The sequence below is a fragment of the Lemur catta genome, chromosome 21 (assembly GCF_020740605.2).
Source record: "Lemur catta isolate mLemCat1 chromosome 21, mLemCat1.pri, whole genome shotgun sequence".
Classification (NCBI taxonomy): Eukaryota; Metazoa; Chordata; class Mammalia; order Primates; family Lemuridae; genus Lemur; species Lemur catta.
Window position 1 is genome coordinate 18,210,826 of NC_059148.1, and position 16,223 is coordinate 18,227,048.

Below are 16,223 nucleotides of genomic sequence, written 5' to 3' on the forward strand. Positions count from 1 at the left end.
TCAGGAAGCCTCAGCACCCTCGAGACAAGCAAGGCAGGCCAAGTGCTCAGTGCAAGCCGGGCTTGGTGGCGCACACCTAGAGTTAGTTCCAAGGTGGGAGGATCGCTTGAGCCCAGGAGTTCAAGACCAACCTGGGCAACATGGTGAGGCCTCATCTCTAAAAAATAAAAAAGTAAAAAAAAAAAAAAACACTCACACAATGCCCGCCACATAACTTCATTTCTTGATAAGACAACTTCATTCCAGAGAAGCTCATGTAAACCCTTGAAAGAAGTGCCTCAAAAAGGTGGCCTCCCTTCCCTGGGAGAGCCATCTGTGATGCAAGGAAATTTTTAAAAATTCCATTAAAAAAATTCCTTCCCAATGGCTCCAAATCAGAATGGCTTTGAAATCAGGCTGATGGGGGTTCAAATCCTCGCTCCATGACCAGCGACTCTGAACAAAAGGCTGAGCTTCAGTGTCCTGCTTTACCATATGGCTGAAAAACTGAAATGACATATATTGAGCTTCTAGCACAGAGGCTGGCTTATAACAGGCACTTAAATGGTATCTTTCTAATGAAATTGATTACTTTCAAAAAGACTAAAGAGAGAGACACACACACACATACACACAGAGGAAGGACTCTGGTGGTTCAGTTCTCCCTTGACACTATCTCTTTGAGACATAGGTATTTTATAGAATACGAATGGCAGACTCAAAACCAAAGGTATTCATAAACTCTTTCCACCAAACACAAGAACAGTAATAGAAACATAGTTCTTCAAACATATCTTAGATTCAGGAAGTCACATATACCCAGTTACTTGTCAAAAAAAAAAAAAATGAAGTGACCACCTAACTCAACAAAACAAGGCACCCAGAAAGTTGTCAGTCTTTTTTTTTTTTTGAGACAAGAGTCTCACTCTGTTGCCCAGGCTAGAGTGCCGTGGCGTCAGCCTAGCTCACAGCAACCTCAAACTCCTGGGCTCAAGGGATCCTACTGCCTCAGCCTCCCGGGTAGCTGGGACTACAGGCATGTGCCACCATGCCCCGCTAATTTTTTCTATTTTCAGTTGTTTGCCTAATTTCTTTCTATTTATAGCAGAGGCGGGGTCTTGCTCTTGCTCAGGCTGGTCTTGAACTCCTGACCTCAAATGATCTTCCTGCCTCGGCCTCCCAGAGTGCTAGGATTATAGGCGTGAGCCACCACACGTCAGTCTTGACCCCTTGTGAGAATGCACATGCCTTTCCCCACCAATTAAATCAGAATTTCGGGGGTGGGGGTCTGGGTGTTTTTTAGTTTCCCCAGGCTTCAGGATCACAGCCATTTGTGTGAAGCCTCCCTACCTCCCTCACCCCAAACACAACAACTGAAACAGACCAAACCAGAAGGGTGGAAGAGTATTGCCCTCCTGGTCTGCTCCACCCACCAACATTTGCATTTCCAAACATCCTTCAAAAACTTGAAGACTAGTTCCAACTCAGATAATCTGCAAGACCTGCAAGGGAACTTTAAGCTGTAGGGCCCAAATTAAAGTGTCAGAGGACTCTAAATAGACAAAGAGGCTGTCTCTCCAGCTTTCCTCAGCTTGAGTCAGCACAAGTCAACACAAGAGCCCCCGCCCCCCCACTTGTTTTTTCTTGTCTATCTGGAAAGTATGGAAGGATGAAGAGCCTTACATATATACCAAAAAGTTTGCTTCCCCACCAGACACCCCTTCTAAGACTTTTTATACCAGAAGCAAACCAAAGCAGAAAGTGAATCAAGGAGAGAATATATTATCTCATAATGCAAATATACTAGCAACAGGCTAAACTCTTTTTTAAAAAAAATGCAAACAATTCAGAGTCCCCAACCTTGCCCCACTGGACTCACATCAAAACCAGGTAGTGATTTTTACACAATTATTTTATAACTTGAGGCTCCCAGTGCACCACTCGCATAATACCCGACTTGTGTTACCAATTCCAAAAGCCTTCAGCAAATACCGTTTTCCTTACCTGGAAAGGGAAGAGACAGCCATTTTTGGCCAGGTTCTCACAAGCCTTCCACATTGTGCCACGTGGAATTCTCCAGATGCACACATGGCATGTGGATCCCCCGCTACCTGGCTTTGCGTGGGCTGGCTCTTCCGTGTAGAATACTCTTGTCCCTCTTCTTGGCCTGGAAACTTCCTTCAATTGCCACTTAAACATTCCTTCCACTGTGAAATTGCTTGCTTCCTTTCTGTTCCCACCTCACCAGATAGTGGAAGGGCACAAGGGTTTGCAAACTAAGGCTTGCACTGCCTGTTTTCCTATAGCTCCCAAGCCAGGACTGGTTTTCACATTTGTTAAATGCTTGGGGGCGGGGCGGGGGGGGGGAGGATTTCATGACGCACGAGTCATATTAAATTCAAATTTCAGTGTTCATAAATAAAGTTTTATTGGAACATAGCCTCACCCACTCGTATATTTTGCCCACAGCTGCTTTCTCTACAATGCAGAGTCGAATAGTTCCCGTGGAGACCAGATGATGGCAAAAACTAAGATTTACTATCCGACCCTTCACAGAAAGTGTGCCAACCCCCAACCTAAAGGGCTAAAACTGCCTTTTATTTTTGCATACCAAGTGCCAGAATCATAGCAAACTCTAAATGTGAAAAAAAAAATTACTACCATATAGCTAAGAATTAATCAAGTTGAGTTGCCTTGTTTCTAAAGAATCAGTGATTAAATCTGTCATCTTTTTTTGGCAGGGGTCATAGACCATTTAAGATGCTGCTCTGGGTTCTGGTTAAAGTGTCACTAAGCTTCTAAATGTCAATATAATTTTAACTCAAATATTAATAATTGTTTGCTTTTTGAACTATTTATGTCCACTCAGTTCACTGCTGTCCCTACTGGCAGTGCTGAGTAGGGAGACAAGTGTCAAAAGCTAACTGGTACAGAAAAATCAGCCTTCTCTTCTCCCGGGGATAAGGCAGGCCATTGTAGTGTGTAGGGGAACACCCCAAAGTTACCAGAGGGCAAACTGACATGACAATGCATCTGCTTTCTGTGAAAGACTGATCACACAATGGGGAACCATAAACCCTTCTCTTCACAGATAAGGAACAGCAGGCCCAGAGTTTTGCTTGGAAATACTGCAAGCAAAACCTCTCCCCGCCCGTCCTTAGCTCTCACTGGATGCGTTCTTTCTTGCCCATTCAAGGAAAAGTACCCTTGTTACAATCTTCCTGATACTTGTACCTTCTTCATCAGCCACCTGGGGATCCCACCTCTCATCCTGACAGCCCACCCAAGCCACTGGAGCCAAGTGCGGCAGGCTAACAGGCCATCAGGGAGTCTGCTAGTGCCCTGGCCTCACACCTGAAGTCCAGATGTCCAGGGAAGAGTCTAGAAACACTGGTCGAGGGAGGATGCACGAAGCTCCCCTTGACTGTCACAGGGCTTGGCAGAACGCAGCCATGAGGGACACACCAAGATTGCCGAAAAATGCTTTCCTTAGGCCAGAAGGTTCCCTTTTGGGGTGTCAGGGGTGCTGCTCCTGCAGGGGGTGGGATCCAGCTCCGGCTGAGGAGCAGGGGCCAGGGAGGAAGATGAGCTGCAGGGGCGGCCCTTCCTGCAGACAATGGTTACCAAGGGGACCCTGGCAGGGGGCCAGGCAGTCGCCAAGCACAAGGGCAGCCCAAGGGCTTCTGAGGATGGCCAGGCTCCTCCACGGCCCAGTCAAGCCCAGCCACACTAAGGACACTGCACAAAGCAAAACGTCAACAATCTTTATTAACAAACTCGCTGCAGGGTTAACTCTTTAACCCCGCTAACAGCAAATACAGCATCTCTGACTAGGTCAAGCATGGAAGTACAGACTCAATAAAGATTGTTTTTTAAAAGAGGACTGAAAAAATATACATCTGCGTATTTTTTTAAAAAAGTAAAATTTTCCAATGTTGCAGAACAAATATTCCGAAGTGATTTCAGCCCATAAAAAAACAGCATTTGGCAGTCTGTGCTGCCTTAAAAAAACCCAACTCAGGATAACCCTGGGATAAAAACACTCCCTAATGAAAAAATCCCCCTTTTTCCTCTTCCTTGTTCAACTTCTACTGCCTATTCCCCAAAACACCCCAATGACAGGATAAACAACACCCAGCTCACTTCTCTTGGCCCCTGTCACCAAGGATTATTCCTTAGGAATCTTCACCTCTACTGCAATGGAGCAATCGATCTCTAATTTCTGGGCTGGATACCTAGAAACCTATAAATCATCCTCATGCTTCCTTCAAGGGCCTGAGGGCACCTTGAAAGATCAAGGGGGCCGTATACCTGGTGAGCCGGAATGCCTGCTGGGCTGAGAACAGGGGGGCTCTTCTAAGCAAAAATAAAATGCCCCAACGCTTATAACAGAATGTCTAACCTACCAGGCAAAAACAAGTAGCAGCAGGCACTAAAGTACTGGCTGCACCAAAAAGATGCGCATCTCCCCTCTTTAGCCTAAGGGTAACGGAGGGGAGGAGAGCCCAGTGAGAGTGTCTGACCTCACAGTGCACCCCTTAGACTGAAGCCACAGTGCAGAGAAAGACTCCAGTCAAAGCGTAGTCTTTGCTGTGTCAGGATGGACAACGCTGCCATGGTGGCTTTCTGGAAGCTTTTCCCACCTTATGCCGAGTTTTAAGGAATCGGGAAATTTTCAGTTCAGCTTGGTAACTGACAAATACGGCAACAGCAGCTTCTCAGAAACCACCAACGGAGACAAACCACCCCTCAGTTGAGAATCATAGCTCTTTCCAGTCAATGGGCTTCTTGCCGGACCTCTGCAGCAGCTCATTGGTCTTAGAGAAATGCCTACATCCAAAGAAACCTCTGTACACCGACAACGGGGAGGGATGAGCAGTCTGCAGTACATGGTGCCGCTTCTGAAAAAGAACAGGAGAAAAGGTGGCAGATTTGGGATTCTTCTTCTAAAAAACACTATGGCTGTTGCACTTTTAAAACCTTGTGGAATTTCTCTTTGCCTTCTCTAAATTCTCCCGCCTTCCAAAGTGGAGCACTCAAGCATTTGTATTAGAATACAAGTCCATTTATCAAGCAACTACTTTGGCTAGGCTCTGAGATGCAAAGAGGACCGGTCTCCGCCGTCAACTTGGCAACATCTATGCCATTTTTAAGTGCCCACATCTCAGCAGCAATTGTGCTAAGACTGTATTTGCTGAAGGACACCATGATACATACACGGATGCTCCCTGACTTATGGTGGGGTTGTGAACCCGCCCTAAGTTGAAAATATCCTAAGTTGAAAGTGCATTTAAATACATCTAAATGACCTCCTAACAATCACGGCTTCGCCTAGCCTATCTCAAGGGTGCTTAGAACACTACCCTACAGTCGGGCAAAATCTAACACAAAACCTACTTTTTAATAGTGTTGAATCTCTCATGCAATTTACTGAATGCTCTGGCAATGAGAAACAGAATGGCTGTAGAGGGATTTGAAGTATAGTTTCCACTCAATGCATATCACTTTCTTACCATTGTACAGTAAAAAAAAAACCCTAAAGTCCAACCTCATAAGTTGGGGGCCATCTTTTCACATCAGGGAGCTCACTGTAGCACACTGCGTCTATCAGCTAAAACCTAATTAAACCCAGTCGTGAAATTGGCTAAAAATATTTTTCTAAAGTCCTTACCATGGGATATCACATAGCTCTTAAGAGGAACAAGGTCAAGCTACACATACTATTATGAGATGACCTCCAAAATGATCAGGATGAAAAAAAATTCATTTAAAAACTTTTTAAAGAAAAAATACCTTTCTATACTCTGAACAGACTCGCCATAGAAATGGAATAGTCATGCATTGTCTAATGGTGTTCTGAGAAATGCATCATTAGGCGATTTCACTATGTGATCGGGGTGTACTTACACACTAGTTGGCATAACCTACCACCCCCCCAAGCTGTGTGGTCTAGCCTACTGCTCCTGGGCTACAAACCTGCACAGCACGTTCCTGCACGGACTACTGTGGGCACCTCTAACACAGTGGGAAGTATTTGTGTATCAAAGCATAAAAAAGGTACACAGTAAAAATATGGTAACAGAATCTTAGGGGACCACCATCACATATGTGGTCCGTTTTTGACCAAAATGTAGCGCATGACTGTATTTGGATTATTTTAAAGGTCAACTGTAGTTATTTTAGTAGGGAGACTATGGGCCATTTTTGTTTCCTTCTTAATTCTTTTCTGCATATAAAAACCGACAAAAATGGCCAGGTGCGGTGGCTCACACCTATAATCCTAGCACTCTCGGAGGCCGAGGTAGGAAGATGGCTTGAGGTCAGGAGTTTGAGACCAGCCTGAGCAAGAGCGAGATTGTCACCACTGAAAACAGAAAAAAATAGCCAGCCCTGGTGGCACACACCACCTATAGTACCAGCTACTCGGGAGGCTGAGGCAGGAGGATCGCTTGAGCCCAAGAATTTGAGGTTGCAGTGAGCTATGACTACGCCACTACATTCTAGCCAGGGCAACAGAGCAAGACTGTCTTGAAACTTCTAAAAAATTGTTTTTAATTAAAAAAATTTGAAAAATAAAAACCAGTCATTGTTTCTCAAAACATCCCTGCCTTCCAGAGACTCAGACCAGCAGGGGTGGTAATGAAAGTGAGGTGGCACAACATGGCTGAAAGCAGAGCCTGGAGCCAGACTGTCGGGGTTCAAGGCCCAGCTCTGCCACGCAGTAGATGCGTAATGTGCGGAAGTTGCTGCAACTCTCTAAAGCTGCTTGGGCTTTTATGTGTAAATTGGGAATAACGTCATCACCTAGCTTATGATGTTACTGTGAAGGATCGAATGAAGGTCACGGGATAGAGTATTACAGGAGGTAATGCATACCTCGTGCTGAGCACACCTGTGGGCAGCGCAAGCTCCTTCCTGCGAGCTTCAGCTATCCTGAGCTTTGACAGGTAAGTTAATCAGCTTCCCAGGAAGGAGCGGACCTCCACTTTCCGGGCAGAGGAAGCAGGATACGCAAAGAAAAAGAAAGGCTGGGAAGTGGGCTCAGTGAAAAAGTACAGGCAGGTCTCAGCCTGGTGCCCAGAGTAGAAAGAGGGAAGTCACAGTTGAAAGGCTGGCTGCGGGCCACCCCCAAAACCAGCCCGTCAGCCTAAACCACAGCCTTCCAAGGGACAAAGTGTTCGCATTCTTCAGGCAAGATCAGATGAGGACCTAGACCAACAAGGCTATGGGGATGGACTTGACTAAGTCCAGGGGGAGGAAAGAACACAGATATAAGTGACTGATCACATAAGGGCAGGTGAGGAGGAAGAGGAGGTAGGGAAAGGAGGAGAAAGAAGTAGGCAGGTGTCAGGAATGGCGTTCTGGATTTCTGGTTGGAAAACTAGGCAGATGGTGGGACCTTACTGTTGGAGAGTACAGAGGAGCAAGCTCAGTGAGGGACTGACTAGGAAAAAGGGAAATTTCGTGTGGAAAATGTTGAAATTTGATGTGCCTACGGGACATGGTAAGGAGGCACGCTGTAGACCTGGAGCTCAGGGGAGACACTGGGCTGGAGACAGGCAACTTGGTTTTAGTGATCAAGCTACTTTAACAACTGTTTACCTTTAGACCAAACCGTGTTTAATAAAGATTGCCAAATGCTGAATAAGAGCTATACTGGCCATAAACCTCCCCAAGGGAGACATTAGAATTACTCTCACACACATTTCTTACACAGCTAATCAGATCTTAGCGGTCCATAAGGTCAGATCTTAGGTTGTTCATCCACTAAGTTATTGCTACCGCAAAGGCTTTCCAAGTGGTAAGTAAGGTTCTGCACAAAAAGTGTTGAACTCCATGCCCCGTGTTCGACATATTTGCACATTTCTGATATAACAGTTTCCTCCTGCTGGTACACCAGACCACCACCCTCTCTGATGGACCGGAAGGATTCAAGGATGCTGTTTAGGTCTTTGATCTCCACGACCAGGCACACAGGTGCTTCAGTAAATGAAGGGGAAGAACAGAGAGGGAGCAGGTTGCGGGAGGATGCGGGAAGGGCAGCAACTGGTCTGGTCATGTCGGGTGTTCACAATTCACTCCAGGTTTAATGACTGTAGTGGTTTCATGAGGAAGTTAAATTTGTGACTAAGTAGAATTCTTGGTGTTTTCTACATGCTCCCAAATTTTTCTTAGAAGGAAGAAACTTGCCTTTTTCATCATTTAAAGGATGACTTGTTACATGAATGGGACCCAGGGACCTCTGTATCTTCTACGTATGTGACAAGTTCATGCCTACATTACTAACTGCATTAAATCACAAGTTGGCCATTTGCTTTCCTCACACATAACTCGTCATCATTCCTGTAATTTGTCTGAATTCAGCTCAGTGTTCAATGGGAAACCCAACCGTAAGTTTTAAGGGAAAATAAAATTCATCTTATGACATGTATCTTTCAGGACCACAATGAGGGATTCCTAGAATCCTCTAAACCATTTAAAGTGTTAAAAGAAAACATACCCGATCGATGGCACTGCCCTTCTTCTGAGCGTAAGAGCCCCAGAGCAGGAAGACAAGGCCACTCGAGTTCTGATTTAGCCAGGACACAACTGCGTCGGTAAATTGCTCCCAGCCTCTCTCCTTATGAGAATTGGCTTGATGGGCCCGCACGGTGAGGACAGCATTGAGGAGGAGAACACCTATAACACACACAGGGAGAAGGGGTTAAATGCAGACTTAGGCACATCAGCTAAACCACCCAGCAACAGGGGTTAGACACATGCTGAAACCACGTGCTCAACAGGTGAGCCAAAGGCAAACAGGTTACAAAGAAAGCATTACAACACGACCAGCAGCGACCTTTGGGTGAGAACATCAGAGAGCGTTTTATTCTCCTCTTCCAGTTTGCTGCAGTGGATATGCCTTGCATGCCTCCATCAGAAGGAATTGTTTTAAAAAAAAAAAAATCCCAAGAGATACTGGGATCCCAGGAACACTATAGGCTAAAACGATTCATGGAAACAAAAATCAAACCGCAAGAAACCAAAGAATAAATATTTTTCTTTATCCTGGTTGTACAGTGTTAAAAAAAAAAGTCTCCCAGATAGGTATAAACACGTACACGTACAACCCACGTGCCAAAATGAGCGGAGTCAGCCTGGGCAACATAGCAAGACCTTGTCCCTACAAAAAATAAATTAGCCAAGTACAGTGGTGCAAGCCTGTAGTCCCAGCTACTTGGGAGGCTGACTAGGAGGGATAGGTTGAGCCTGGGAGTCCCAAGGTTGCAGTGAGCCATGATCACACCACTGAACTCCAGCCTGGATAACAGAGCAAGACCTTGTCTCTAAAATACAAATAAGCAAAAAAAAGCAAGAAAGAAAAGAAAAAAAAAAAAAAAAAAGCTGTGTGAGCCCACCTTTGTAACAGTAAAGTGGATACATTTTTTAAAATATTAACAAGAAACACACTTATCTTTCAAATTATAATTAAAACATTGGCTGCATAATAAAAACTTCCATACTTTTTTTACTTATATGAATTAGCCATTTTATTAGCGCTCGTTAGTTCTTTATAGCAACCCTTTCAGAATATTAAGGAGCAGGACAGAGAAGACAAGCCTGCCGGCACCAGTCCACAGTACATCTTCGCAGGGGTTGGTCTACCTTGCTTGGCCCACCCAGAAAGATCTCCATGGCCGGGATGAACAAAACCATCTATGTCTGTAGACAGCTCTCTGTAAATGTTTTCCAAACTGAAAGCAAGTGGGAAGAAAAAGAAAACAGATTAAGTATAATTTTGAAAGTTGAAAAACCTCTAAGACACATATGAAAAGATTAGAGGTTACAGCCAGCCTTTGGAAAGGACAATGGAACACTTGGCACCAATTAATGAGATAAGCACCACTGGTTTACCTTCTGATAGGTTAATCTGCCAAAGACCTTCCCTTTGGTCTGTGCTTGGATTTAATGAATAGCACTTTGGAAGAGGTAATTAGCCCAGCAGTTACAACTTTCCCCTCCCCACTAATGCTCAGTTACAGTTTTTATATATTTACCATATTTACATCCATTTTATATACATAAAGTCCTCCAAAGCAGGAGTTCTTAACCAGGGGTAATTCTGTCCAAGGAACTTCTGGCAATGTCTGGAAATATTTGTCACAACTGAGAGGTGGGTGCTACCGGCATCTAGTGGGTAGAGGTCAGGGATGCTGCTTAATTGACATCCTATAACGCACGGGACAGCTCCCCTCTCCCACAACAACGACTCAGCCCCAGATATCAGCAGTGCTGAGGTTGAGAAATCCCACTCCTAAGGCTAATGATAGTCCCTCAAATAGTCCCACCTGTAATTTGCAAAGTACACCTCGGGAAGCAATCACGATTGGATCAGAGCCATTTGTGAAGCAATTGTACCTGGGTGGAGGTGGAACAGGTCTTTGAACACTAAAGCAGAGCCCGTGAGCTTGATTGGGTCCATGATATGGATCCTGTCCCAGGATAACAACCTTTACCTGTGAACACCAGGTGGCAAGAATTAATGCTGTAGCATAGGCAGTCTAAATGAACACCTGGCAGACCGATAACCTACACAAAGGGACACAACTAGGAGAGCCCTTCTTCACCCACTAAGAACCTCAAGAAGGGAGTAACTGAGCATCATTAATTCCAATTACCAAACTATCCTTCAATCACCCTAATGCACTGCCCCACCCCCTTCAAACAAGTGTTTGAAACAATTTGGGGTCAATTTTGCTTTCATCCCCTTCATTTTTCAAATTACAAAAGTGAACATGCCCTTGGAACAAGCACAACCATTCAGAAACATACAAAAGGGCTAACCATCTCCTGGTCACCCCATCCCATCCTGAGTTAACCATTTTTAGTTACCTCTCTCTATATAATTGAGGTTACTGTACTCGTTACCCCACATCTTGTATTTCTCATGTCACACATTTCGGGCATCCTTCAAGCGAACAGAGCGCTCAATCACTAGTCACAGGCAGACAGCTTTTCCCCCAATGTTTTCCATTACAAAAACATTGCAGTAAACATCCTAGTACCTATATCCTTACACACTGTTGCTTTACCTCTGTAACATAGATTTGCACTAATGGAGATGCCAATCAAAGGACAGGTATATTTTGAACTTTCACAGATGTGTCCAGTTACTTTTCAATGAGTTGAAGCCATTCACATTCTCCACCAGCAGCATAGGAAGGTGCCTGTTCCCCTACATCCTCTAACGCTGCGGTTCCCGACTCCCGGGCTGCAGCCTGTTAGGAACTGGGCTGCTTTGATCACTGCCTGAGCAAAGCTTCATCTGTATTTACAGCCACGCCCCATGGCTCACATCACCACCTGAGCTCTTCCCCACCACCCCCATCAGTGGAAAAACTGTCTTCCATGAAACCAGTCCCTGGTGCCAAAAAGGTTGGGGACTACTGTGGAGCCAGAAGAGAATGAGGTCAGGTCAAAAGGGAATAGGTGGCAAGAGGCAATGAAGTGTAACAAGGCCCCCATCACAGGAGGTGTTGAGATATTAGCTGGTGCGTCCTTTTGATCCAGTGCTTGCCCATCTCATCTCCCTTCCCCTGCCCTGCCCACATGTTCTTTCTTAGAATCTTCCTCCACAGCTGACACACTCTTTATCCTTCAGAATCCAGCTCCGGACATCCCACGACCAGGAAGCTTTTGGGGACCTCTTGTCCCTCCTCTTGGCTCACACTGTTGCCAGTATATTCTCTGCATGAAGCAACCTGTCCCTGCAGGGAAGTTTTCCAGCTGGGACTTCTGGTCCTGGAGGAGGGAGCGCCGTGGGCGAGCTACCTGCCCTGACTTTGGATGCTTATTTGCAAAGCTGCTCACTGGCCCATCTGATCCTCATAGGTTTGATTCTCTTTTGAGTCTTCCCTGTTTGTATGATCATTGGTATTCAGGACAGGGCATTCAAATAAGGAGCAAACTGAAATTAACCAATTAAACTGAATTTAATTTCAAAACCAAGGAGTTATATTCTAAGTTCTTGCTCTAAAACGAAATTGTGAAAATTTCCAAGTGTTAGGTGTGGCTGCCTTATCAAGACGGTGCATTCACCTACTTCATGCCTGTTTAACAGGTATTAAGTTCATACAGTGGGGAAGCCACAAACAAGCTTTTCAACGGGAGACCGATGTGACCAGAGCAGCCAATCAGCAACTGTTATATAGGATGAACTAAAGCAAAGGGATTTGTTAACAGGATTGCAAAACTGTCCAGGCCAGATAAAAGTCAAGAGCTTCAAAGTACCAACTACAAGACAGTGTGGTCAAGTCAGGGTGGGGTCGACTTCGTGTTTCAGTTTCCTCATCACTACCACAATAATAACTAACACTGGTATAGGGTTGGTTTCAGGATTAAATACAGGAAATGAAGGCATACAGACTGGGTCTATGTACATATTTCTATCATTTTTGCTGCATAAATAGCACTTGTTAAAAAGAATAAAGACAGGCTGAGATATAGTCAGTCAAACCTCACAATTTCGATGTTTTGTTTGCTACTGAACTATGGATTATAGCTTATTCCAGTGCTAATTAAAACACAGTATTTGATTCCCTCCCCTAATAGAATTCATTAACAACTTCTACTTACATCTCTTATGTCACACATTTGGGTCCACGTGAAGACTTGGTGTGGGGGTGGATACACAGTGTAATGTTTTCTTTCTTCTGCAACAAATCCCATTAGCTGATTTAAAGATAAACTAGACTTAAAATCTCTCTCTCACTGGAAACCATACAAATTCAGTAAGAAAGCTAATGCAAGTTATTTGAAGCACCATCGAAAATGCAAAAGGATTTTATATTTAATTTCTTTAAACAAAACAAAAATTGCACCCACCCCCAGCTGCTCAATCCCATCAATTCCCTGCTTTAATTTCCGGAGGAAGCCACCCCATACACACATTTTCTTTCTTTTTTTTTTTTTTAAAGGCCAACCCAGGTTTCATTCAGGTCGGCTGGTGGTTTTACTAAGCCAGCATTTCCTGGAAAGTACAACGCTTCAAAGAAACCATGATTATCTCATATAGAGTCTAACAACTTTAACCAATGCTCGGATTCAAAAACATCATGGCTTTGTTTTACCCTCTCTGCGTGAAGAGGACGTTGAAGGAGGGAAAGCGAACAGGAACCTCCGGCAGCCATCTCCTATAAACGTGGACTTGGGGGGCCACTGCGCTAGAAGGACAAAGGGCCAGCGGCCTCCACGTTTACCCCCGTGCAAGGTACAGGCATCCACCCTTACCTTTATAAAATACGGTTTCCCGAACTCTCCGCTGAGGTGCTTCTTCCAGCTCTCGCCGAAGCCCGCGGGCACGTTGCGGGCCGCGAGCCTGAGCAGGGCCGCGGCCTTGTTCCTCTGGATGCGGACCAGCTGCTCCGGGCTCAGCGGCGAGGAGGGCGGCGTGCCGGGCTCGTCCTGCCCGGCCCGGGCCTTCTTGGCGGGGCTGGCCTGCAAGGGGTCCCCGCAGAGCCGGGTCGCGAGCTGCAGCGGCCCTTTCCCAGGCGCCACCAGCTTCCGGCCCAAACCTAACAGCCCACGGCAGAAGATGCTCATTTGCGGAGTAGGTCGGAGCAAAACCGGACACTGGGAGCCCAGGGCAAAGCCCGGCCCGGAAATTTGCAGTTTGGGACTAAAATGCTGCCGGGAAAGGGGGCTGAGGGATTCGCGGGACAGGGGACCCTGCCCGGAGGCGCCCCGCCCCCGCCGAGCGCGCCACTAGCGCGTCCCCACGCTATGTTTTCGCGGCAAAAACGCTCCCCCCGACTCCCACCCCTCCCTCCTCTGATTGGACGGCACGCCGAACGGGGCGGGCCGGCGGCGCGCCGATTGGCGCGGTGAACTCCGAGGCTCGTCCCCATTGGCTGGCCCCTCAGCATGGCGGCCGATGAGGGACGGCGGCGGCTATTTTGAACACGTGGAGGCTGTTTTGAACGCGGGGCCCCGGCTCACCGAGGCGGCGGCGCGCTCCTGCACCCCTTCGGTCAGGTGGGGCCCACAGTTTTCCCCCCGTCCCTGACTCCCGCCGCCCCCGGCGCCCGAAGCAGTCTCCACCGCGACTCACCGCCACATCCCCGCTCTCCTCAGCTGAGGCCGCCACGCCGGTCCCCAGGCCGGCGGGCTCCGGGCTGCGGGAACGTCGCTTCCTGGCGGGGTTCGGGGAGAAGAAGGAGTAGAGCGTCTTCTGGCCGATCATCCCGGAGCCGAGGAGGGAGCGAACACGCGCCGCCCGGGGACCAGCTAGGCTTGAGCTGGCTGTAGCGATTCGCAATTGGCGCCAAGCGACCCGCGCATGCTCCGAGCGGGGCGTTTTGCTGGGGGCGGGGGGCGGTCAGCGCCCAGTGCGCATGCGCTGGGGGGCTTTGGCCGCTGAGCAAAGCCCCTGGGGCGAGGTGGGGCTTGCGACGGTGACCGGGGCTTGCTCTTCCCTTCGTTTGGGCCTCTGGACCCAACTGTGCCTTTTGGGAAGTCCCAACACATCTCAGTTGTAAAAATAAAAGTACCTGCCCCTTAGGTGTGTTATGGGAGTGAAACGAGCAATCTAATAGTATTGGTCGAGCTCTTATATACATGATCTCACCCTATTTTTTAAAACTTACTGAAGACAAACTAAGGCTTGGAGCAGCCAAACATTTTGCCTAATCTATAAAGTTTGGGAGAGACGTTCATTGAGGTCATGGAGGTTAAACTCCTGCTTCATCCTCCAAATGGCCCCGCCGCCGTCTGCCACCCCTTACCCCACCATACACCTGGGATTCTCTTTCCCTCCCTCCCACATCCAAACCATCAATAGCTCCTTTTTGGTTCTATCTCCAAAATAAATCTCGAATTCAACTGCTGCTCTTCCATCTCCTGGCTATAATCCCAGCTGGTCCTCTCTTTCCTAGGGAGGGACTGTAACAGGGAATGGCTTGGAAAAAAAAAAAAAGGCAAAAATATTTTCTGTCTCTTTAACACATCCTGCACTCCTTTTTGAGAACTAAAGCCCGCAGCCCTGCCTCAGGCCAGTGGTTGGGAGGGGCAGGGTAAGTCTTCTGTTACTTGTGCAACAAGAGATGGCCCAGCCCCTACCTGGTAAAGGGTGGAGGTCAGGGGCTTGTCTTCAGCTGAGATGGGACCATCAGAATCATCAACTATAGTTGAACTGTAATTGCTTGAAGCCGAGAACCCATCCTTTAAAAGCTCTGTATTTCTGCTTATGAGGACGGAGGCATTTCAGACAGGAGTCTCCATCCTCCTCCTTTGCTGGCAAAGTAATAAAAAATGTCTCTTTCTTCCGCAAATCCCTTGTCCTTGTTCTTCGGATTGAGCCTCATGGACAAGTGGCCGAGCTTTTGGTAACAAGATCTTTTTACATCAGGACAATCGGGTTAAAACCCTTCTGTGGTTTCCAAATAAAATAGAATAAAATAGACTAGAATAAAACCCCAGCTTCCTACCCAGCCTGTAAGGCTGCTTCCTTCTCTGACCAAATCTTCCTTCTCCACTACTGAATCCAACTTTCGGTACATTTGCTGGACACACCCAGCATGTCCCCCTTCACACACTTGCACACACTGTTCCCCATCAGGTCTTGGCTTGGGATCCTTCCCTGAAAGGCCTTCTCCTACTGACCCATTTTCTAGCTCATCGCTCTATTTATAGCTGTTATTGTTTGTCTCTGTCTCCAAAGTGTCACTTGGGCAGGGGCGGGAGCGTTATCCTCCTCGCTGCTGTGTCCCAGTGCCTAGGACGAGGAGCAGAAATGCAAAAAGGGAGAGAAGCTCCTAATTGAAAATCATTTGCCTTTACAGACGCTTTGAAAAACAATTCAGCTGTTTTGTATAAAGTTAAACATGCACTTACCATGTAACCCAGCAATCCCATTCCTAGGCATTTACCCAAGTGAAATGAGAAACTGTATTCACACAAAAGCTTGTACGTGAATGTTTATAGCGATTTTACTCACAATTGCTTAAAACTGGAAACAATCCAAAAGCCCCACTGGCGTGTGGTACTGGCTACTGGGTGGACCCATAGGATGGAATACTACCCAACGGTAAAAAGGAACAAACAGCTGATACAAAAAATATGTATCTTAAAAGCAGTGTGCTTAAGTGAAAGATGTCAGACACAATGGCTATATATTGTATGATTCTACTTATATGAAATTCTGGAAAAGGCAAGGCTATAGGTTGCCGAGGCTGGGTGAGGGGGACAGTTAACTAATAGGCTGAGGG

General features: G+C 46.6%; 1 protein-coding gene across 1 annotated transcript; it reads right to left on the reverse strand.

The window, feature by feature from the left end:
* Positions 1-3,729: 3,729 nt before the first annotated feature.
* On the reverse strand, positions 3,730-14,296 carry UNG (uracil DNA glycosylase). Its single transcript, XM_045534610.1, has 7 exons — positions 14,069-14,296; positions 13,249-13,455; positions 12,595-12,690; positions 10,378-10,475; positions 9,625-9,713; positions 8,480-8,658; positions 3,730-4,880 (listed from the first exon to the last, which is right to left on the reverse strand). The coding sequence occupies exons 1-7, from the start codon at positions 14,198-14,200 to the stop codon at positions 4,740-4,742; spliced, it is 942 nt and encodes a 313-aa protein (XP_045390566.1). The 5' UTR covers positions 14,201-14,296; the 3' UTR covers positions 3,730-4,739.
* Positions 14,297-16,223: the final 1,927 nt, after the last annotated feature.

Excerpts from the sequence above, each read along its gene's own strand:
- UNG (XM_045534610.1), bottom strand. The coding sequence starts at position 14,200 with ATGATCGGCCAGAAGACGCTCTACTCCTTCTTCTCCCCGAACCCCGCC. Across the intron at positions 10,476-12,594 it reads AAATGTGTGACATAAGAGAT|GTAAAGGTTGTTATCCTGGG; the intron begins GTAAGTAGAAGT and ends TGGTGTTCACAG. Across the intron at positions 4,881-8,479 it reads AGGGCAGTGCCATCGATCGG|AAGCGGCACCATGTACTGCA; the intron begins GTATGTTTTCTT and ends GTTCTTTTTCAG.